This window comes from Dendrobium catenatum, unplaced genomic scaffold, assembly GCF_001605985.2.
Source record: "Dendrobium catenatum unplaced genomic scaffold, ASM160598v2 fragScaff_scaffold_390, whole genome shotgun sequence".
Lineage (NCBI taxonomy): Eukaryota > Viridiplantae > Streptophyta > Magnoliopsida > Asparagales > Orchidaceae > Dendrobium > Dendrobium catenatum.
In genome coordinates this window covers 2752540-2778123 of record NW_021318852.1, presented here as the reverse complement: position 1 = coordinate 2778123, position 25584 = coordinate 2752540, and the positions used below count along the sequence as shown (strand labels likewise).

At 37.3% G+C, this 25584-nt stretch overlaps 1 protein-coding gene across 2 annotated transcripts in view; it reads right to left on the bottom strand.

Annotated features, from left to right (window-relative positions):
* The window catches only part of LOC110104976 (serine/threonine-protein phosphatase 6 regulatory subunit 3-like), a 46088-nt gene that overhangs the window by 1531 nt on the left and 18973 nt on the right, over nt 1–25584 (bottom strand). For both annotated transcript variants that reach the window (XM_020834300.2, XM_028693973.1), the window contains 6 exons: nt 18907–19004; nt 17889–17992; nt 17598–17763; nt 17370–17492; nt 16724–16806; nt 9151–9295 (listed from right to left, as the gene is read on the bottom strand). In XM_020834300.2, coding sequence (XP_020689959.1) covers nt 9151–9295; nt 16724–16806; nt 17370–17492; nt 17598–17763; nt 17889–17992; nt 18907–19004 — 719 coding nt within the window. The remainder of the gene's footprint in view (nt 1–9150; nt 9296–16723; nt 16807–17369; nt 17493–17597; nt 17764–17888; nt 17993–18906; nt 19005–25584) is intronic.

The window sequence follows — 25584 nt, the reverse complement described above, 5'->3', positions numbered from 1 at the left end:
TTTAAAAAAAAAAAATGTAATAAGATGCTAATATAAGAGCCTCAATAACTAGTGTTTTGGCCTCAATGGAACCAGTAACACAGCATGGTACTACACTTACACTAACTTCTGAGGGGACTGCACATAGTATCAAAAGCATTATAAGTTATTCTAAGCATTAAAGAAGTAATAAATAAATAAACTGTTTAATAAATTGCGACCAAAACCTAATGAGGAAGGCAACTGGAAGCTCAAATATGCCCAGGTGAGCAAAGATTCAAAGCTTCAAGGAAAAAAGTTGGCGAAAAATTGGATATTAAATCAAGAAAATTTCCTTGCTTATAAAACTATGGCAACCACACCATGAACCGAAGTTAAGGAACTTTGCATTCCATTTTGAAAATAAAGTACTATTCACAACTATATAATCCAATCAGCAGTAGAGCGGAGCATGGCCACATCTACAGTTCATGGTAATTAACAAAATGAGTTGAGCCAAACAAAAGATCTTTTAACTGTTCGTAGGTGAATGTACTGGAGATTTAAGGTCCAAGTCCAGTTTCCAAGCTCACCTTAACAAACTCTGCAATCCAGTTCTTAGAGAATTCTGCAAGCTCTTCATATAAGAATTAAGTAAGCTTTCCCCGTGCTTATGCGTTAGTTTGAAAAAGTCATTCTCCTTATCTTTCAAAAATATAATATGAACTTCAACATTGTACTTTAATTGAATAGAAAAAAAGTTTATCTCCGTATTTTTTCTTCCATTGCAGGTAGTGTGATCCCTTAGTCTAAGCTTAGCTTGTAAAACTATCAGTCCCTTCTCAAAATCCTCACATCCTGTCCTAGTGGCGCTCCAGCTACACTTGTCACTACGCCCAATCGTGCATGCAGCTTGCGTTGGTATGCTCACTAGGCGCTTTACATACATCACCTTGGCTTGATCAACTGTCATCCTCATTCTCATAGTCATTCTCAAGGGCTATTTGCACGTGTTATATTGCCGTGCTCTAAAGTCCCACTTCCCTTTACGCTCACGACCTCACATCAATGAGTTCAACTTCAACCCATCTAAGGGCATCCCCACTTTGAGGAGAAATTATTACATGCAGACGTCAGACGTAGAGCTACGTTTGGACTCCAATAAAAATATGATGTGTGGATTAGTGTATTACTATGTATTACAATGTAATATTGTGTATTTAACAATGTATTTATGTGTATTTTTATGAACTAATACACAGCAACACAACCAATACACAACAATATTGTTGTGTATTAAATGTGTATTGCTATATATTAGCTAATACGCAAGTAAATAAACAGTGATACAAAATAATACATAGTGATACTGGAGGCGAGCACAAAGGGGGGCGGAAATAGGAAGGTATGGCAGCACATAAGTGGGGCCCAAGCATTGATGGGATTAGGGGGGAAAATTCAAATGTGGAGGGTTGTTTAGGGATTATGCATTAAATATTTGTATTGTGCTTTAAGCATTCTCCTTTTAGCTAGGGTTATATTGAATTTGAGCTGAAATTTGAGATCTCTTGTGTTTGCTTTTGGGGCTCTAAGCTTGAGCTAGAGTTTGGAGAGTGGAATCTTCCTCTTGAATTGAAGATTCATTGTACCGGAGTGTTTCTTTTCAACTATTAGTGATTCTTGTTGTTTTTCTCAGAATTTCTATAGGTTTTTCTTATTTTGGTGGTTGTTTTCTATCAAATAAGTATCAGAGCACAACGATCTAAAGGGAATCAATGGCCGGAAGGAAAGTGGAAGTTTTGGAGAGAGAACTTGGGCAACTCAAATCATATTTTGAGGAGAAAATTTCCGATTTTCAAAATCAGATCGTGTCCGTCAAGGAAAGAAAGGAAGGAAAGTTCACCGTGGTGGAAGAGATGTTGAAGAAATTGCTTGAAGCCAAAACAAATCCGACAACATTGGAAGCAAAGGAAACCATCGATGGCCATGGGAGAGGTGGAAGCCCTAATCCTTTTAGGGTTAGGGAAAGTTCAGAAGTAAAAATTCTGGAGGGAGAAGATGGGATGCCTCCGCTAAAGCCATTTTCTAGGGAGGAGAGAAGCGTGGGTACGAATGAAGAGGTGCTGATTTTGCAAGGTGAAGGGAGGGTTATGATCACCGGGCTGCTGATTTTGAAAGGAGGAGAGGGCATTTTGAAGAAGGTTTTGGGTATGAGCGTCAAAGGGAAGAGCGTGACAATTTGGGAGCACCAACTTTTCGAAGAACGGGGGGATACGAAGGATTCAAGGGAAACGGGGGTGACCCAAGGATAAGGAAGTTGAATATGCCCATCTTTGAAGGCAAAGATGCCCATGGGTAGATATACAAGGTAGAGTGATCCTTTATGATAAATGGGCTTACGGAGGAAGAGAAATTGATAGCAGTTGGATTGTGCTTGGAAGGAAAAGGGCTGGCATGGTATCATTGGAGGGATATGAGGCGACCCATCCGGAGTTAGAGAGTTCAAGGATTGATTACTAGAACATTTCTGAACCAGTAGGGGAGGAAACTTCTACGAACAGTTCTTCGCCCTAATGCAGGAGAGGACTGTGGCAAAGTAGCATGATCGGTTTGAGTACCTAGCTAGCAGGCTAAATCAGCTTTCTGAGACCGTATTAAAGGGGAACTTCATAAAGGGACTCAAACCAGAGATCAAAGCAGCTGTGAGAGTAATGAGACAGCATGAATTGGGGGAAGCCATGGAGTCGGCACAGTTGGTCGAGAACCAAAAGCCTATGGAGAGGGGGGCTAGAGGCAGTAGCTCTGGGGGATCATACAGGATGACTACCACTTTTTTAGCTCCCAAAGGAGCTACACCGAGAGGTTTGCGTGAAGTATCAAAGGAGAAGTCTGGAGGGGAATTTAGGGGAAATTTCAAGAAGTTTACTGAGTTGCAGGAGAAGCAATTAAGGGGGTTGTGCTTCAAATGTGATGAGCAGTACATGCCAGGGCATAGGTGTAAAGACTGAACTCTTCAGGTTCTCACCATCTGTGATGAAAAGGAAACTGAAGAGGGAGGAGAGAGCGGAAAATGGTAGAGGAAGAGAAGAAGTTGCATTTGGATGAGGCGAAAGTCTCTCTAAACTCAGTGGTGGGATTCACCCCGAATCACACCATAAAAGTGAAGGGAGAAATAGCTGACCATGAGATGGAAATGCTGATCGACAGTGGGGCAACCCACAATTTCATCTCTAATCAGATTGTGGATATGTTAGGAGTGAAATTAGTGGATACTGGGGGCTACGAGGTGATGATGAGAACATGAAAGGTGGAGATGGCTAGATGAGTATGTAGGGGAGTAGTGTTGACTATTCATGGGATCCAGGTGAGGGAGGACTTCCTCCCATTGGAGTTGGGAAGCGCGGATGTCATCTTGTAGATGAAGTGGCTATAGACCTTGCGGGATACCAAGGTCAATTGAGGAGCACTGTAGCTGGAGCTGGTGGTAGGGGAAAGAGGATGGTGATTCAAGGCGACGCCAAGTTGTCTAAGGCGGGGGTATCTCTCAAATCTCTAATCAGGACCATACAGGAGGTGTGAGGAGGATTTTTGGTGGAATTACAGTGCTTGGAAGTGGTTAGACTGGAGGATGTGGAAGGTATTCCTACAATAGTTCAACCGCTCATAGAGCAATTCAATGAGGTCTTTCAATCCCCCTAGGACCTACCACCACAGAGGGAGCTAGAGCATGTCATTACCTTGAAGGGATGGGTGTCACCGATTAGTATTCGACCGTACCTGATGTAGGCAAGGGAGGGGTCAAAACAAGTTGGGTTTTAAATTTTGTGAGTTTCTTTATCTCTACTAAAAAATCAGCTCATTAATGAGTTTCTTCTTCTTTTTCGGCTCATTAATATCTAGTAGAGAGCCTTTTAAGCTCATAAATTGAAGATTAATTAGATTCATCCCCTCCTTGTGGCTCTTAGGTTTCTTCCCTTGCCTTTATTTATGACTTTTGGATTTTTTCTTATGTCTCTTTGATTTCTCCACTAGTACCTCTTCTACTTCCCCTTGTCTATTCATTTCCTGCGCCGGCTGGTTGTTTTTCGTGCCTTTGTCCCTTGGATTCCCATGGCTAGCTTGAGGTTTTCTGTGCTGGAAGCTTTCCCGTGCCATGGCCCCTTGGTTCCCACGATTTGCTTTTGGTTTCCTGTGCTGGCTGGTTGTTTCCCGTGCCTTTTCCCCTTGTTTCCTGCGGCTTTGCTGCTTGGTTCCCAATGCTTTTCTTCTCTGTTTGCTGTGCCATTTGGGAACTAGTGTTATGTGGTTGTTGGCCTTCCATTTGCTGCAGTTTTTGGACTGTTTTTGGGGACTGATTTGGTGGTTGTTTGGGGGGGAATTCCAAGAGTTTTCCCTGTTTTCTATGCAGTTTTTCTACTGCAGTTTTTATGGGATTTTGTACTGTTTTAGTGGTTGTTTGTATTCCTTCTCATGCCTATATATAGAAGATGTTTGTGGGTGTTTTAGGAGGTGAAAAAATGTTATTTTTGGAGTAAGAAAACCTGAGGGTTTTTTGGAAAAGCTTGAGAGCTTTGTCCACTTCTTCTTCTCTTCTTCTAGGAAGGCTTGCGAGCTTCTCCACCCTTCGTCTTGGCTTCTAACCTCTTTCTTCTCGCCGCAAGTGACCACCCCATCTGTATCCTTCTTCTCAAAGAAATGCAACTTTAGGTGTTTGTCTTTATTGCGTCGTTTGTAAGAGTCAAAAGTTTGTAAGTTATCTTTTATTATAAAAAGTGTCTTTTGAGTATTTTTCAGTATTTTTATGTCTTTTATATTATCAAGAGAAGTGTCTATGGATTTAATAGATGACCTACCACGATCGGAGGGATTCATATTCCTTATGGTAGTGGTGAACAAGCTGAGTAAGTATGCATATTTCATCCACTTACGACACCGCTACACCGCAGTGACAGTGGCAACAACATTTATCTGGGAGGTGGTTAGACTGCATGGGATTCTTGAATCGATAGTTTCTGATTGAGACAAGGTGTTTCTCAGCCAGTTTTGAAAGGAGTTGTATAGGATACATGGAACAGTTCTCAAGATAAGCACTGCTTACCACCCGCAGATGAAAGGACAAACAGAGGTTGCCAACAAAGAGCCTAGAGACTTACTTGAGGTGCTTTTCTTCAGAAACACCACGGATGTAGACCAAATGGTTAGCCTGGGCCGAATATTAGTACAATACCTCATAATACTCAGCGTCTCAGATGACCCCTTTCAAAGTCCTGTATGGAAGAGAGACCCCACACTTAGTACAATTTGGGAAATGAAGCATATCAGTTTCCTCAGTATAGCAGTACTTGGAGGAAAGGGATAGGGTGTTGGAGGATTTAAAGAAACATCTGTTGAGGGCATAGCATATCATGAAGAAGCAGGCATATACACATAGGAGAGACATCCAGTTTGAAGTGGGGAAGAATGTGTTCTTAAAACTGCGGCCTTAAAGACAGAAGACAGTGGCCAATAGAAGAAATGAGACATTCTCCCCGAAGTAATTTGGCCCCTACGAGATATTGGATAAGATTGGAACAGTGGCATACCATTTGAAATTACCCCCATCTGCCACCATACATCCAGTCTTTCATGTGTCATAGTTGAGGAGAGCTCTTAGGGAGCATGCAGTTAGTGTAGATTTACCAGCAACTTTGACAAAGGAATTGGAAGTGATCCATGAACCACTGGAGCTAAAAGGGGTGCGGTTTGATAAAGAGGGGAACAAAGAAGTTATTATTAAATGAAGGGCATTCCTAACTTTGACGCTACTTGGGAACCATATGAGAGGGTGAAGCATCAATTTCTCTCATTTCACCTTGAGGACAAGGTGAGTCTTTGGGAGAAGAATAATGTTAGGGCTCAACCTGAACCGGTCCCTCCTGGACCAGTTTGCTATGGGAGGCGAGCCCTAGGGGAAGGGAGGGAAACGCATGGGTGGAGCCCAAGCATTAATAGGAGCTTGGGTTTATAAGGGAAAATTCAAATGTGGAGAGCTATTTAGGGATTATGGATTAAATAATTGTATTGTGCTTTAAGTATTCTCCTTTTGACTAGGGTTAGGGTTATCTTGAATTTGAGCTGAAATTTGAGATCTCTTGTGTTTGATTTTGGGGCTCTAAGCTTGAGCTAGAGTTTGGAGAGTGGAATCTTCCTCTTGAATTGAAGATTCATTGTATCGGAGTGTTTCTTTTCAATTATTAGTGAATTTCAAGTGTTGTTTGTGGAATTTCCCTACAGCTTTTCATCAAAATCTGCTCATTCTTGCTATTTTTCTATGAATTTTTGCATGTTTTCCTTATTTTGGTGGCTACTTTCTATCAGTAGGCTAATGAACATACAAGAGGGGTAAATTTTAAGCTCAGAGATATGGTTTACCTAAAATTGAAGCCCTAAAGGCAAAAAATACTAGCTAGGAGGAATGAAAAGTTATCCCCACGATACTTTAGACCTTATGAGAGCTTGGAGCGCATTGGAGCAGTAGCCTATCGCTTAATACTACCACCCTTGTCAGCTTTCCACCCAGTATTTCATGTCTCACAGTTAAGGAAAGCGATAGGAGAGCAACTACCGTCACGGTAATTCCAACTTTGACTAAGGACATGGAGGTTATTTTGGAATCTCTGGAAGTAACGGGGGTGCGCAGAGGAGAGAATGGGGCACGAGAGGTGCTAATCAAGTGGAAGGATGTGCCCCAGCATGACGCCGCATGGGAGCTATACGAGACAATTAGAAGACAGTTTTTTACCTTCCCACCTTGAGGACGAGGTAGATTTTGAGGAGGGGAATATTGTTACATGGGAAAATGCAGCAGGTTCAGCCCCCCTTGTGGGGCCCAACAAAGATTTAGTTAAATATGCTATGAAAGGAAATAAGGAGGGAAATAAGAAAGGAAAGAGTTCTAATTTTGAAATAGAGAAAGAGAGGGAAATTAATTAAGGGGACTATTTTTGGGGGGAATTAGGGAGCTTATTTAGGGTTGATTCTAGGGTTTATTTTTCATGTTTTGTTTGAAGAGTTTGTAGTAGTTTTTTTTTTTTAGTTTTCTTGAAGGCTTCCTATCGGCGTCTAGGTCAAGTGGGAGAGACGATCTACCCTTCTAATAGTAGATAATTGTATCTTATTTTGGTGTTGAAGTTTTATTACAAAAATTAGCCATCGTTTCTCAATTTATGTTGTTTTACTATCTTTTTTTTGTTGATTTTGTCTTCAAGGCGTATCATATGCTTGATATTCTTTGGATATCTTTAACCTGCTCAATATGCAGAAATTTTTATACATGCAATTATAATAGGTTAAGGAAATCGTAACATGTGCAAACTTTAGTCCTATGAACCATTCAGCTATTATATTATTAGTTTAGTATAGCAACGGTATAATAAAATCCTCCTAGAGATGGATTTCCTTATTTTTCTTTAACAGAAGCCTAGATCTTTCATAAACAACATAAAAATAAAGATTTCATTGACTTATAATGCTTTCCAATTCAATAATTTGATTTAACATAAGTTGAACTTAAATAATCTTTTATCTCAAAATGCTTTCCCTCAACAAACATTTTAATTCCCATAACACGAACCACAATTGATTCGTAAAAAAATGTCCAAAAATTCTTTACCTTGACTTTTTCTTTCTTCCTCCTTTTTCTTTCCCTAGCCCTTTCTCTATTTTTCTCCAGCTGCTTTCTCTATTTTTCTCCAGCTGCCATAATACCCGAACAGAATTTCCCAATTCTCTGTTCGGCCACCCAGCTCCAGTCCACCTCCTTCTTCCCCATATATATTTACTTAATTAAATTCCCCCTTAAGTCCACCGCCATCCAAAAGCTCCTCAGCTGCTGCCGCCTTAGAGAAAATTCAGGAGAAGTTTGATAGCTATAATATAGTAAGCTTTACTACACTATTTTTAATTAAAAACTTATAAATTTTAATTGAAATGATAGATAATTATATAATCAATTGCCGTTGTATTGTTTATATATAATTATATACATCTACATATCAAAATGATCGGATTGAAGTATATAATGTAAGAAAAATAATTTCAACAAAATTCAAAACATGCAAAAAAAATGAAATATAACTTACGGGAGAAGTTTCCTCTCATTTTATTGAAAAAGTGGGTGTCACCACGATTCTCAAATGAATGCAGCATCAACGGGGCCTTATGGTAATCTCTTGGCTAAGTTATAGAAGTAAGTGGAAGAAATGAAAAAAGAACAAATTGAAGAGAAACAGAGGACAGCTGAGAACAAAACGGAAAGAGGAAGAATGAACCTTAGCTAGGGAGAAAAAGAGCAAGAGTGGATGCGGGGAGCACAGTAGAAAAAGATATTGAGAAAGAGGAGATATAAAATGGGGGAGGGAAGACCCATCTCTGGCACAAGGGAGAAGGGGAAACCATCCATGGAAAGATTCAATTCCAATTACTTGATCAATATCAATCATCATTTGTATCACCAAGACACCGTCTTTGTAAAACAGTGTTCTAATTAGCAAATGTCTATAACACTAATGAGAATACTAATAATGCTCAGTGACACTAGAACTAACAAGACTAGTTACAACCAAGATAAGAAAGATAAAACAAATCTACTAAAATAATGATACAGCCATCGATCTAGGACAAAGTCCAGCAAATCTACTCATGGCTCGCCATAACAGGCCATCTCATGCCCATGTATTTTGCCAAAAAAAGACATGTTTTCCATGGTTAATACTTAATAGAAAGGTAATCACACTTAAGCTAGAAAATAAATCAGAAAAATTTTAAACAAAAAGAGGAAACCCCTAGTAAAATAAACTAGTTCACTGTTTCTTGCACATTAAGATTGCATATAATAACTAAAAACCCATAACAAATTAAAAGATAATAGCTATTAAAAAGAACATAGACACCAAAATGGCAAAATAATTAGCTAACTAATATTGATTATTTGAATTTAAACTGCAACAAAAAAAGATGAACCACTTCAAGCAAACTACCCTGCAGAATTTGTCTATTATGATGTTCATGTCAAACAAAAAAAAGTGTTTAGGGCAATTTAAAGAATAAAGCAAATACAAAAACTGAACCATTGCCACCGCAAAAAGATGAGTTAAATAAATAAGTGTATGAAAGTTGGCTTCAATGAATGCCGTTTGAACAACTTATGCGTACCTCTTCAATGACATCATTGTCATATATATTGTACCGAAATGCCTGGCTCAAGTTACTAGCCAATGTTGCCACATCATAGTCATCTCTATCTCTCAAGTCTTCATCATCACTATCCCTTACTCGATCATGCAAAGAACTTGGACGCCTTCAAAAACGGTTTAATAAATCAGATTTAATATCTAATGATGGGCATAAGAGAAAAAACTGAGCCGGTAAATAGATGAAAGGATGAGACCCAGGATAAAAGCGGCACTAACCACACAGAAAGCCGCAAGGACCAGGAAAAGTATAAAAAAATGCAAGTTCAAGAAACCAAAGTCATATTTACGAAAACATGAAATTTTCTAGACAAACTTATCAAAAAGGCTAAGCCGACCCTGGTATATTTTGATATAAATGGCAATCACGCAGATATTCTAGGTAGAATGTACAAGCATATGTAGTACCAAATAATATATATAGCCGTAAGAAAAAGCAGATGGTATCAACTAATCTATAAAAAGCAAGTGTGACATGTGAATATAGATAAGTTCTAAAAAAATTAATGATGCTAAAACTAGCACTTAGCATCAACGATATATCAATTATTTCAGGGAAAAGTCAATGGCCCCAATCAGATGTGCCGGCATAAATATAAATAGGTTCATATTTAGCTCCATCTATGTCCAAAATAAATGCCTCCTACCCTAATGGAAATTTTACAGCTTTAGAGTATATTGAATTTTAAAAAGAACACAAACATTTCTTAAAAAGGTAATTAACATTATGATTGTGGGCTCCGAAAATTCGGCCCCGGCCTCCGCCAGCTATTGCTTTTTTTCGGGGGGAGTTTTAACGGATTAAGTTCCGGGGTAAATTTTGGAAGGCATATGGATTTATAGATAAGACACTACCCAGAGATTTCGCCCATATTTTGCGAGGACTTTATGATCTGAGTTCTAGTTCCTTATAGGCGCAAGCCCCTATAGTTAATTACCCCTCCCGATCACGAGAGAGAACTTTCGATTAAGGCTAGTCGTCAATCAGAAACGTAGAAATACATAGTATCTGGCATATAGTAACAGCATGAGCATATGATAATGGAAAATTGGATGTTGGAGGTTCAAGGTTTGATATTTAAAATAGAAATTTTCACCATCTTGCACTTAAAACGGATGGTGTGGGAATTGATGATGGACCCGATCAAGATCCCATGGTTTTGTCGTCCCGGGCCATCGTGATCCCTGGTCTACTTAGTCAGAGGAGGTAGTCGACCCAACCTGACAGAATCGCAGCCATGGGTTGCTTCGTCCAAGGGGACCTTATAGACCTGAGGTGTGTTTGTCTAAGGGGACAAATTTAATCCACCTTAGCTAAAAAGGGGCTTTATGCCCTATCGATTACATATTGATTCATATCTCAAGGATTTGATGCCACTAAGGAGCGTATTGGCTCTGGCTATAACTGGTATTTCATGGTGCCATTTGGCGGTAAAATCACTCGGTTCAGAGGGCCCCAAGTCATAACCGTTTATCCTGCGATGTCATTTGGCGGCAAAACCGCCGGTTAGAGGACACATACCACGTCCTTACTGGCAGGTGATTGTTTGAGAATGGATCCTAGTAATATTTTCGACTAGGCATTAGCTCTTTGTGAGCTGAAGTAGTTTTTAATTTGTTCACCCCGGTAAATTATTGCGGAGTGTGGATGGATTTTGCTTTAAGTGTTCGATGGATTATTTTAATTTTAAATATTTTTGGAATTTGAGATTTGGATGATCTTTGGATTTCAGAACTTGTGGAGTTTTGGATTTTCGGGCAATTGGATGGAATTTGAAAATATTTGTGAATCCCTCCTATTGAGATTTGCATTCAACACGGCCATCATCGAGATATTTGGGGTCATTTCCATTTGTAGCTTGAACCTTATCGACCCTATCAACTTGCCGATAGTGGATCGAGATTCATAGCTTTATGTTTTTATTAGTGAATTCATATTATTATAGGCCTTGAAGGCCTAATATAAATGTATTAAGACAAATATATAGGTCGCCGCAACCGTATATTTATTTGATGATTCAAACCATGTCGACTCCTATTGATCCGCATAGAAGGATCGGGTTCGAACTTGAATTCACTTATTGACCTGTGAAGCATCTCTAGACGTCACGTGTGTGCCCATAACACGCTCATCGGGGCCCATGCGGGTGTTTTGGCGGCATTTTATAGTTATTTGTTGAACATTGTCGACTCCTATTTACATGTTTAGGAAGATCATGTTCAAATTTATTGACCCGTGGAACATCCCTAGACGTCACGTGTATGAATACATCACGCTCGTCGGGGCCCATGCGGGTGTTTGTAATTGTACTTACCCCTTATGTACCTATGTGTATACAAACTACGGTGCACGTGTGAGGGTATTTTGCAATATTTTTAAACGTCTACTGTCATCTTGTATGAATGTTGCAGATCCAGTGGCGTGTTGTAGCAGCTTATGGATTGAGTTATTTGTTGCTTTATACAGGTAAACTGTCGTGCACTTTTTGCATGATTTAGCAGGTAAATTGTAGTGCACTAATTAATCTCCTGCTTCTGGATATAGGTGAATCATAGCGTTGTCACCTGAATTTCACGAGATATTTTATTGTTCTGATACAGACTCCCTTTTCTCATTCACCGGGAGGTCTTTCTAGACTTTGAAATCAGTGACCACTGCCTTGAAAAGAACTCTTTTCAAGATCTTTAATATAGTAGACTTGTTATTTTCGGTGTTTGTAGATGCAAGAATTGTTTTCTTCCTAAGTACAAGACCAAGAAGAAATTTTGGAACACTAGGAAGTTTAGTTCGAATTTGCTCAAACATCTCTTCAATTCTTCCAGAAGGTGTCCTTTTTCGTACATCGAGTTGTCTTCATACCCGACATACTTTGCAGCATTTTAATCACCGCTGTTGATGGTGATATCTGCACTTGTGTCCACAATGGTTCGTTGTACTTATGATTACCCACTGTTGTTATCCACAAGCAGCTCGTGTGTATTTACGGGGGCCCGCTGTATTCACAGCGACTTCCTGGAGGTGTTCAGAGGAGCCATTGTTCCTGCATCATATCCACCTTTCACCAATCTCAGCCTCTCAGGTGGGCGATGATGATTGCACTTGTTTGTAGGGACAGGTCTTCCACTATCGAGTGGTAGTATTGCCATCTCAATCTACAGGCAATGTTACTTGTGTTGGAGATCTCAATAGCGTGTATAGGACACACATGCATTCTACAACCATTTGTTGTTCTTGCAGGTATGATGCACCTGATCTTATAGAGACTGTTGTAGGAGTCCACTACATTCTTTGCTTATACGCATCGAAGTCTCGTAGTGTGCCTGCTTGTACTTCGATGTTGGTTATGAGGATGTTGCAATATCCTTTGTACAATAACTCACTGGTGTTTGTACTTGACGCATCTTAACCACATTCATTTGAGTTCTTTGTATTGATTTACTTTATTCAAGTTCAATTTCACTAAAGTCTTGTATGTTGTTATGAATTCAGCTCTTTGTACTCCATTCAAATTCAAGTCCCTTGAGTCCCTTGTTATTCTTGAAAGCTAAGGATCTTTATTGTTCATATCAAGTTTGAATTTAGTTTGAGTTTAATATGCAAGTTCACTTGCAAGTCCAGTGCGTATGTGCCACGCCACATCAAAGTTCTTGTTCTTTACATCTTGTTCCAGTTTTGTGTTCAGAGTACATGTTCAAGTGCTTGTTCAAAGTATTCTAAAGTCTTTGCAGGTTCAATTTCATGTTCAAATTAATTTGAATTTGGCTTCAGTTTGAACTTATTTTATTTGGGTTTGACATTTTATTCATCATTTAAATTTTGCTCAAGTTCAGGTCCATAACTCCACTGCTCATGCTCATTTAAGTCAAAATCCTTGTTATTTGGAGTTCAAATCAGGTCCAAATGCAGTCTTACATTTACCAGAAATTTCGGCAACCTCCCGACGTCACCCCTGTTTAGGGAAAAACTACGGAAAATTGTACCTCCCGTCACGCTAGAGAAAAACATGTACGATAGGTGCCCTCATACGAGGACACCGCGGCCGTAAAATATGTCCCCAGCACGTTAAGAAAAGCGTGTATGAGTCTTCTACAGGTATCTGTTACAAGAGAAAAGCAGTTGTTTCCCCGCATGTACAGAGTCGTGTACGGGTACTTAAGAGTTGTCCTAGTCATGCTAAGAAAAGCGTACACCAGGCTTACCTGCCTCGTCGTATGAGTCGCACCGGATTCCCTCCTACCACGCTAAGAAAATCGTGTATAGGTGGTTAGCCGGCTCGTCACACACGCCGAGGGCAGGATTTTGGGGCCGAGGGGTCGCTCACCTACCTCGTCGTAGGTGTCGCACTGGGTTCCCTTCCCACCACGCTAGAAAAAAGCGTGTATGGGCGGTTTGCCGTTGCTTCCGATCAATATGTTGTGACTTCCGGTCCACAGGAAGGGACGCCGTCGGAGGGGGCATAGTCGAACAGCCAAGGGGGAGCCGGAGAAGCGTGCTCCCGTTCTTGCTTCCGATCAAAATGTCGGGATTTCCGACCCAACAAGAAAGGGAAAGTCCTTGGAGAGCGAAGCCGAACGTCTACGAAGGAGTCAGAGAAGCAATTGAAAGGGAGAAAGTTGCCATCACAGCCGCGAGCTCCCGTAGTCGCCTGCTATCAAATGTCCTGACTTCCGATCCGATCGGAAGGGGAAGTCGTCGAAGGGACGACGTCGGGCGACCGCGAAGGAGCGGAGTGGAACATCTACGAAGAACCGAAGTAGCGACCCCGGCAATCTCTACACCTCCTGTGAAGCCACAAAGCCGAACAACAACGGAGAAGCGCGCGAGAGGAAGAAACGAGTGCGAGAGAGAGGGCCGAGACCGAAGGCCTCGTTCTGTTGCCTTTTTATCGACGTGAGCTGGTCGTGCGAAGAAGCGACATCGGCATGGCCTCTTCGTGCGAACGTGTGACATGCGGGATGGCTTCGGCAGAGGGCAGATAAGCGATTTTGTTTTTTTTTTTTTTTTTATCTTGCAGGTCAACAATGATCTTGAACAAAAATAAAGCAAAGCCGTATAATGACGAGCAGGATATATAAATCTTAAGATTTGACTTCGGAAAAATTATAATTATTGGCACTATGAGTGTCAGAAAGCAATAGAAAAAAATGAATTTACAGAAAATTACAATAATTTGAAAATCTGAGAAGGCATTATCCTATTTATACTTCACCTTTTAAATGATAATTCTGCAAAATCAATCTAGAGCCTGTCATTGGAGCCAACTAAATTTTTTCCATGATGGAAATAATGATCAATAACCTAAGAAGAAAGGCGAGGAGCATGACAATAGACGAGTTTTAGAAAGTAGCCCCATCAAAAAAGGTCTCATTTCACTAGGAAAAACATACAAAATCAACATTTCAGAGTTTAATGAAAAAATAAACGGTCATTGGTATTTATCAAACATAAGCAAACCTAAAATGCACAAGGTTTCTGTCAACTGCATGTGAAGGGGTTTATGCTTACTTAATGAAAGTTTATTTCATACTGAATTATATATGGATGTCAGGTATAAAACAGCATCAATGACTGCATACTGATAATAAGCTGGGTTGGGCAAAAATATTAGATGCCATGAGGCGTCAGTTTACACTTAAGGCTTATGCATAACAAAAACCATGCTTACATGAGGTTAATCCCTAGGTTATAAAACAGCATCACATTATTTTTATTAATCTTAAGAAAAGATATAACCAAGTATCAGTCGAACTAAGTTTGTGTGTATTGAGTTAAAAAAAATGTGAGTTGAAATTATGATGAAACAATTAAAGATATGTGCAAGCGTGATGGAGCATTGAAAAGTATAAAAAATCAATGTGGGTGTAACCAAGAGTTTCCAATTATAAAAGGATTACATTAATATCAGTTTTAAGAGCATATATTGGTTTAAATTCACACAATTAGAGGCCCGAACCAACGGTTGACCCGACGCAATTTAAAAAAAAACGAGGCATAGACCTCACTTGGGGTGAGGTGCACTTTAATGAACTCTTCAATGCAATTTTGAAGAAACATCAAAAATTAAGATTTAAGTAAATTTAAATTTCTAATATATATATATATATATATAAGCCAATTTATTATAAATAAAACAAATTCAACTTAAGAAAAATCGCACGACCTCAAGCTTATCACTGCATGCAGCAAGACCCTCATGTCTGCATGAGATCCTGTCGCAACGCCATAGCTTCTCCTCCAACGCCTATCCTCTTGTTGTTTGAAAACCATTTTTTATTTTTAATATGAGATAGGAGAAAAAAAATTAACTATAATAATGATTGTAGTGAAAACCCTCCAAGTGAAGAGAGTGTGAGGGAGTTTTAAATTTATAGATTATGACCTTAAACTACTTATTTATGTTGATCTAAAAGTGGAAGAGATTATTTATTCAATATTATTTATAATCTTGAGCAATTTTTAATAATCTTACTTGGACTTCTTATGATTTTACCTTAACATCTTCCTTAAATATTAGTATGTTACTTATTATTTCATATCTTTTCTTAATTTAATAATTTAAGTATGAGGCTTAAACCTCTTTTTATGAAAGATAACACCACAAAACCCAATGGTGCAATTTTAAACCTTTATATATTTTTTATATTACTTATGGTGGTGTGACTTAATGTGATTGCTAATATTAATAAAAATACTATTAGAAAATTAAGTTATGCTTTGATTTGACAGTTAGAGAATCTTTGAACTACTAGGCAAAAGAATGCTCATAAGAAAATATATTATTTCAAGAGTTAAGATTTGGCGATGAAAATGATGAATTGCTTTTAAAAGTCATATGTTTTAATAGAAGATTATGAAGATTAAAAGTTAAATTTTATAAAACTCCAAATAAATCAACTGTGCCAAATAAATTTTAAATGTTGGTCGATAAAGAAGCAACTAATAGTCAAAAGAAGAGTTAAGATGCACATGTGGGAAACAAGCAGCTTAATAAATGATTATATAAAAGGGGCACATGGATTAGAATTTATTGGAAGTGAAAAATGGATGTTCGAGCATTTGGGCACGTACATGTACTGTTAAAGGGTTGTTACCGCTTCACTAAAATGGATAGGTGTAACACCGTGTAGCTCTCAAAATAGTAAAGATGGTTCAATTTTGCAAGAAGAAGAATTAAAAAAAATGAAGGAATAGGTTGAACACCATGTGCAGCCCTCATCAAACAAATAAAGAAGGAGAATTCATAAAGCTAAACCTACATCGTTCGGATAAGGATAATGACAATCATCAATAACAGTATTGAAATGACTCGATTAAGTGAAAAAAATGTGCACATGTTTCTAAACTAATGGATACATGAAATCCTTTCAATTTCTTCAAAATGCTTTCCTAAATGTTTTCATGCAAAATAATAATTAAGCAGGCACTTTAAGCAATTATCTCTAACAAATCTTCACGAAAAAGACTATAACAAGAAAATTAAAAATTCAAGAGCTAAAAATTGAAAATTGCAATACAAGAAAATCATGTAGCCTACCCACAAGCCCAATTGCAAACATTCTCCACTGAGTTTCGTTTAACAAGGACCTTCGCATGCCAATCAACCCATTCACTGTTTTCCTGTTAAAAACAAAACTACGTCATTTTTTCAACACAAGGACAACACAGTTCGCGTACAATCAGAATCTAGAAATGCACACTCCAATATGAAAAAGATCATAATGATAAAAGATCTATATGACAAAAAAAAAGGTTGTAATTCTTTAGGAAATGCCACAATCATAAATTATGCTTATAACTTAATATACTACTAGTTTATAATGGAAAAACGGGTATATGAGGAATGTAATAGAAAGCGGGGCAACATTATGATCTAAATCACAGAGAAATTGTGGAGAGATCTGGTTAAGATACCCAAAAACCCCCTAAATAGAAAGAGTACATAACACGACCTAGTTTGACTTTATATAGCAAAATATGCTGATCAAAACCAAACAAGGAAAGGTGTAGGATAATGTTTTGTACTGAACTCCAATAAATATAGAAAATGGCTGGCATCGATGATATATATATAGTGCAATAGTTACCGAACAAAAGCATTCTCATGTACAACAAGCAGCTCATAAATCGCCATGAAAATAAAAGATGCTGTGACAAGGATTTTACTTAATATGCTGATTAACCTGCAGATGTTTCTGTATTATTCCATAATTGTTTGCTTCCTGAACAAGTTTGTTAGCTATGCGTGTCAGATGTCCAATATTCCCAATCCTTGGAGGTGATCTTCCTTGTGCCAATACTGTTGGCTACGTGTAAAGAGTTGTGACCACACGAAATATTAATTAGTACAAGTTTTCATTCATCTTTTCTATTGGGATACTAAAAAGATGCAATTATTAAAGAAAAGCTACCTTGTTGCAATCTATTTGTAGTGCAGGCTGCTTTTCAACTTGAAGAATTTTACCAACAATGTCACACTCATGCAGAACATGCTCCACAAGTGAAGCTTTTTTACTTTCTAAACAGGAAACTATGATACTCTCCACTTTGTGATGTAAAAAGTTATTAAAAGGGTACCTACATGCCATGAAATGTTAAAAACAGAGAAAATAAGGGAAATCATACAGAAATGTGATTCTGTGGGGTGATTAGTTGTGCTGTCGCACAAGAGGAGCAACAGGTAGGATATTAAAGCCACTTACTCAAAAAATAAGTCTAGAGCATGTCTCAAAGCTCCTAGACGAATAAGTTCCTTCTCAGCATCTTTGCTTCCTAATGTGAACAAAATAGAAATGAACTCCACAATCTGAAAGACACAAGAAATTTTAAGCTGAAGTAGACTGGACAAAAAAAAAACGTTTGATGAGGTATGACTAGATACAAGAAATTTCAGATTAATTGACCACCCAATCTTACAAAGACTCAACAATCAAAACTATTCTAAAAAATAATTAACTCTTGAGCAAAAAACATTATAATTACTAAAAATCATACATTTGTAGACTTTTTTCTCATGAGATCATAATTATGGGCATCACACAATAGAGTAATTAGCAGAATACATGTTCAAGTACATACTAAAACACCAACCCAAGTGACACAGACAACAAGCTACACAGAGAGCTACATATAGCCATATTATTAACACTCAAGAGCAATTCAAGATAGATGAATACAAGAAACTAGACGTAAATAAATCTGCACCACTACAGCACAAAGCTAATTATTAAGTAGGTTTCTAGCCCAACAGTATGTGAAAATTTGAACGCAACTCAGAAAAATGCTTTTTTTTGTTGGCATGGTAAACAGAATTAAATTCTTTCTTGAATACTCCAACAGTATATCCCCAAAGTCAAGCGGTACGTGAACAAACCAAGTTGTACTGTAAAAGTTTTTATTTTTACAGGCACTACTCTGGGAATATCTAAACACATTTAAACGAGCAGTTAAAACTAATATTATAAACTAAAACGTATAGAGCATTTTAAATTGTAAACCTAAATGGGTCGAATGGAGATATTTCCAGCTCTAGACATGCAGTTAAGAAAACCATAAGGTCATGCGTGAGATAAACTCAGTAAAGATTCTCATTTTCCTTAGAATATAAATCATATACACTCAAAAGGAATAAAGTATTGAATAACATCCACTACCAGGATTTCAAACTTATATTTACAGTGAAAATAGAACAGCTACAGACATTGACTTCTATTATGGTACCTTCAAACGATGTTTCCCAAGGGGAGGCTTCAAGCAACCAAATGTGGAGGGCAAGTTGTCATCTGAAGTGGTAACATCCAACAGCTTCAACAAATATCCTTCATGAATAAGATTATTAGCAACGGCAAAGAAAGTTTTATAAGAAATTGCAAAAAAACTGAAGGAACCAAAAGCACAACATGCATCCCATGCAGCAAGCTATTAGAACACATCAGTCATGACAACATTGAACACTTGAAAAAAAAAACATTGAACACTTGAAATTTGAAACGTGAAATCTGCCCAAATAATTCTAGAAAAAAAAAGGAAGGAGAGCTTTATGGTATTTAAACTTGCCAAAAGATTTTCTAGAATCTTAAATCATAATGAGTTGATGGACACAAATGATCAAATATTCTTGGAAAAAGAAGATCTATTTTTACAATCAAGGTACAAAATAATAGAGCTAAAAAAACACCTGAATCCAAAATCCTAGTAATAAAGGGTGTTCATTTTCATCAACAATATCAACTTTTATTTAGAAGCCAACAACAAGGCAAAACATTGAATGGTCACTAAGCAAATAAGATAATAAATCGACCGTCTCCAGTTAAAGTAAGCAACCTTTTCTTCAGTTACCATCACCTCTAATCCTGATAAGAAATCCTCAATCTATCATGGCTAAACAATAGCCAGGTCCATGATCATAAGAAATTTAAGGTATCAATCATCTATATCGCGCAAAAGAAGAAGTGGCTAGGAAAGAGTGGCTTTCGTTATTATCCCAATAGGCATTATAGACAAAACTACTAAAAGAATGAAAGGAAACAACTAATTACAATAGCCAAAAAATACAAAAATAATCCCTAATAGTGCTTGTCCGCCCCATGGCTGTTGTCTAACCCCTACATGCCTACCGTTACATTCAATTATCCTTGCCAATTGATTGCAAGGGAGCAATCCAAGGCCTCGCGTTGTCTTTCTTTTGTGTATTAATTCATGGGAGGGATATTTACTGGTAAACAATGGATCAACGGACCCTTTCTTTCCTTTCCTAGCACTTGAAAAATCCTCCTCTTGTTTAGTCTGCCTTTCAACACTCCCACTCAATTTGGATGGCAGAGATTTACCATTCCAATTTTGCTTAAAATATTTTTTTAAGCCAATGTTGCAAAATCCTCTGATAAAAAAGTTAGCAAGTTGTCTTCCTGTTAAGACATATGAAGTGCAATCACGCCACTTTCTAACTTTCTTTTATGAAATATCCATCCACTTGCACATGTTTGGCACGACCATATTGTACAAAATTGTCAACAATGTTGATAGCAATTTTCTTATCATAATATATCTTCATAAGTTCTTCTCATTTAATTTTTAAATATTCTAAAATGATTTCAATCCGTAGCAATTCACAAATACCTTGCGCAATTACTCTAAATTTAGATTACACGCTAGATCTAAAAACTAAAAGTGGTTTATTGCTTCTCCATATCATTTAAGATTTTATCCTATAGGTGTATGATATCCTGAAGTGGATCTAGTATCAACTGATGACCCTCCATAGTCAGCATCAATATAACCTACAAGTTGTAAAGTGCCCTAATTTTTGTAGATAATCCATTTTTTGGGGCTTGATTTGAGGTACTTGAGAATCCTACAAGCAGCTCCAAAACAAATTCTTTTGGTTTATTTATGAATTTAACTTATGAGACTTATGGAAAAGGCCATGTAAAGACAAGTGCGTGAGATTTGCTTCCCAACTAACATTTGCTATTGTACATTGTCCACATTCATTGTTTCTTCATATATGTATAATTTATGGCTTAGTTTTGTTAGAGTTTCATATGACTCTCAATCAATCATTTTTGCTTCTTTTAATAGATCCGTAACATATTTTTGTTGAGAAAAAAAAATGATTGAAGAAACTTTACTTTTCATAAAAGATAACATCTTTTGAAGTGAATACTTTTTTAGTGGTAGAATAATAACAATTGTATCCTTTTAAACAGAGGAATACTCTTCAAAGACACATTGACAGCTCTAAGATTAAATTTATCCTGGTATTGTTTATAAATGCAGACATAAGCAATACACCCAAATATTTTTGGAGGAATTTATTAAGAGAATTGTTTAAACGAAAGAATTCCACAAGGTAGTTCAATAAACTTTTGAAACCAATTATTCTTAATAGCATTCGATTGAACAAGCATGTGGTGTTTAATTCTGCTTCTCCACAATATGTTTTTGGACATTGATTTAGAAAAAATAAATCTTAGCGATTTCCAGGAAGTAACAATTTTCTTCTCTGCCACCATTTTGTTGGGAGAATAGGAAGATTGGTGAATAATACCTTTTTTATTGAAGAAGAAGATAAAATCAAATTAAAATAATCACAAACATTATCTATGCAAAATATATTCATGTCAACACTAGAGAGATTTATCATAGGAATTAAGGTAGCAAGAATAGAGCTGTCATCATATGTTGGTTTAACAAAATATATCCATATCATCCGAGTGCAATCATAGTGATAAATCCTATGCTCCATAAATATTAAATATTTTTAAGGTCCCCAAATATCAAAATAAATTAACATAAAAGGAGTAGAGAATCTAAAATTATTTTTAGAAAACACGATGATGCTTTACGATTTCCCAAGCATCACAATGAAAGCCTTCAATGTTAACAAAAAGAGAAGGAAATATACATTATAAGATTTTGAAAGATGGATACCCTAACATATAATACTTTTCCCAAATGATTTTTGTATGTAGAGTGGATATGAAAGAATATTAAAAGTGATTTTCAAGAAGATATATAATATCCCTTACTCTAAATTGTTCAATCATCTTCCCCACAGTGAAACGCTAAAATACACAATGATTAGTACAGAAGATAACCATGTAGTTGTTCCGATTTTATGAATTGTTAGAAATTTTACTGCAATGTGAGAAAAATATAGTACATTGTTGAGAGAAATATGAATATTCCCTTGACTTGCAATAGTTGTTAGGCTACTTTTATTTACCTATTACTAAGGCAAAATTTGTGGATTGAAAAAGGTTGGCAAGATTTTTCATGTGATCAGCGGCTCTTAAATCTAGGATACATGTGTGAGGGAAACTATTTAAAGCATTAAAAACAAAATTAAAATGTGTGTCATTTCGAGTCAAAAAACATAACTAGATGCTTTTTCTAAGAACTGGGAAAGTTCTTGAGTTTATCGATTTCTTATAAGCTAACCACTTTTGATTCTATAAGTCAAGCCTGCCCTTTTGAGTGATCTTCATTGTTTCAACCTTGGGGCTTTCCATGAAGTTTTCCAATATTTTTCTTTAATGTGCCCATTTTCTTACAACAGTTGCACAATATATCGCCTTTGGAAGAAGATTTGTGTCATTATTTTAGCGAAGAATCATTGGCAGTAAGTCCTTTACCTTGAGTTTCGATGGTTGTCCTAATAGATGTTTTATAGATAAGGTCATTAAGCAATGCCATCCTTCTGATTTAGAAAACTTCATTTACAGATGATAGGTTGTCTGATTAAGATATGAACATGAACTTAGTCTAATTCATTGAATCCTTCAAGAAACTCAAAAACTCTTTCTATTTCTACAAAATATTTTAGAACCACGGCATCATCGCTACACTTCATCTTGAAATCTTAGTAATAGTCTAGTTCAAGCCAAAAAACCTTCATTATAATAAGATATTCAATGATAAGGAGGTATCCTATTTGTACGTCACAAATCTTAATTTAGATATCATAGATGAGACCTGCATTCTCTAAGTTTTGAGTATGTTTGTTTTACAGCATCCCAAATGTATTTTGTGATTGTTAAAAACATATATACCCACCAATTTCAGGCATCATGGTGTTCCAAAACCATGTCATGATCATAGAATATGCTTCATCCCAAAGAACAAACTTTGCATCTTTTGGTTCTAGAAGAGAATGAACAACATAATAGAATTTTCTCTTTCCTTTTCAGAAAATGCCTTCACAATTAGAGATCACTTCAAGTAGTTTCTTTTATTCAAACGATATGAGGCATGTAGCCCCTAGAGCTCTCCTTTAATATGATTTTCATGATTGACTCCTTGGAAGGGAAGACAAAGAAATCGAACATAATGAAAAGAAGTATAAAAAAAAGGAAAAACAAGAGTTAGAAAAGGAAAACCCTAAACTTGCTCTAATATCACGTAGAAAAGAAGTGGCTAGGAAAGGGTGGCTTGTTTATTATTCCAGTAGGTAGGGGTGCCAATTTAGGGTCACGGGTTGGGTTCGGGTCGAACCCGAAACTGACCCGGCGTTATTCGGGTCAACCCGAACACCCGTTTTGACAAACGAGTCAATTTTTCGGACACAAATCTAACCCACTTCGGGTCCGGGTCAACCCGACATGCCCGAATGACCCGGGACCTATGATGCATCGACACTTCTCCTCAAAGAGGCATGCAGTGTCCGACACCGTATCCGACACGATGCTCGCCCAACACTCCTCAGGCACATGTCGGACACGCCGAAAATGTGTCCGATTAAAAAATATTTAATACAAATTGGACACGCGTGTCCGAAACGCATATCTTAAATATTTTATGAATTTTTTTTAAATATAATTTCTTGTATTTGGCGAGATTTAAAATAAATTTATATTTCTTATCCACAACACCAAATCAACGTCCGCACTTAATATCCAATCATCAAATATTCTCATTTTTTATTTCTTTTTGGCATTAAAGGTATTTTCATCTCCTCTCTCGGTGACTGATAAACGGCATCGGCGTCTGACTCTCGACAACTTAATACTAATCATTTTAAGCACAAATTCTAGTTAAATGACTCATTATTTTAAATTATTTTTTAAAATTAAACTTATTTAATTTTTATACACTATTTTTTAAATATAAAACTATAATACCGTGTCCAATCCGTATCCGTGTCCTATATTTTCAATAAATGACGTGTCCTGTGTCCGTGTCGTGTCATATCCATGTCGCCGTGTCTGTGTATGTGCATCATAGCCCGGGACGAACCAAAAATTGCAAGTTTTCGAGTCAAAAAATGAGAATCTTTTCGGGTCAAAAATTGGTCAATTTTGGGTTACTGGGTCAACCCAAACCCGACCCGATTTTTGAAACGGGTCGATTTGCTGAACCTGAACCCAACCCGTTTCGGGTCCGGGTTGACCCGAACCCGGAATTTTCGGGTCGAGTTCAAGTCGAGTTTTCGGGTCGTGTCAAATATTGACACCCCTACCAGTAGCTATTCATGTACAAAACTACTCTAATAATAAAAGAAAATAACTAATTAACAACAAATAAAACAAATAACAAATCCTAACAGAGCTCTAATATCGAAGGTTCTTTTTTGTATGAAGAAGAATAAAATAGTTTAGTAGATGCATTAAATAAAAATATATCTCAGAAACATGGCAAATCCTTAAATAAGAGGAAAAAAATAACTTCAAAGAGTGCAAAATACATCAAGATGGTGTGGAGGTTCTCTGTGACAATGACATTAATGTCAACAAAGTGGATCGAGGATGATGCATGGCATCAGCAACTGAAGTTAAGAAGAGGGTGTGAATATTGACAATGACAAGCATGAAGAGCGATTGAAGAATAAGGAGAGAAAAAAGGGTAGAGGCAACAAACGGCTTACAAAGGATTCAGCGTTATAATTGTTATGTGTGGAATATGATTGTGTTGATCAATCTGGTCATTTTATTGTCTCAGGTCTCAAATTTTGTCGTTTATACTGAGGGGTGCGGGGGTTTACCCCTGCTTGGGTTCGGGTGCAATTGTGACGCCCCAAGATCTAACTTGGAAGAATTATTCTTTTAATCCATTAAACCATCAACTAGCAGAGCTATCTATAGTCATCAATAAGTATTAAACAGTCTAACAAAAATTCTACCCACCTCTTAATCAAATCCTACAGCTCTGATAATAATCAATTCTTCCAATAACACTGCTCTGATACCACTAAATTTGTGACGCCCCAAGATCTAACTTGGAAGAATTATTCTTTTAGACGCCACTTTTGGATTGTAAATATGAAATGTCGTAATGTGAATTATAGTATTTTGATGTATTTGTTTTCTTTAATGCAATTATCATTTCTAGATGTCTGTATTAATCTGTGCGAGAAGAAAGAATAAGAAGAAAAGTATGTCGATGAATCCTTTCACTATAGATGTCTGGGCCGTCACAGCAATGCCCCGACGCTGTGTACCTGAGCACCCCAACACTATGTTCCTGAGTGCCCTGACATTGAACGACAGAGAGCAAAACGCCATAGCAGTATAGATACAACGCTGCAACGGTGCAAGACAGAGACTTGAGCGCAGCAGCGCCCCAAACTAGCACTGCAGTGTTGCGAGACTGTTTTCGTTCTCATTTTCTAAAAAGTTGTGTCCCTTGGAGTTAGTCTTTATCTTGTATTTTCAGTTAGAGTAAGAGTAAGAACGGTGCCTGTGAGAAGAGAAGCAAGGCGAGAGTGAGAGAGAAGAGAGATCTATACTTTATTTATCCCAATTTTTAAAGTGGATTTCTAGGTGTGGTGTGGCTCCGTGATTTTTTCCCTGTTTTGAGTTTTTTCCACGTTAAATCCTGGTGTCCTCTACTTTTACGCTACTTTTACATTCTTGCTTGTTTCGTCATTGTGGTGTTTACTCCTCATCTTCTCCTTTAACC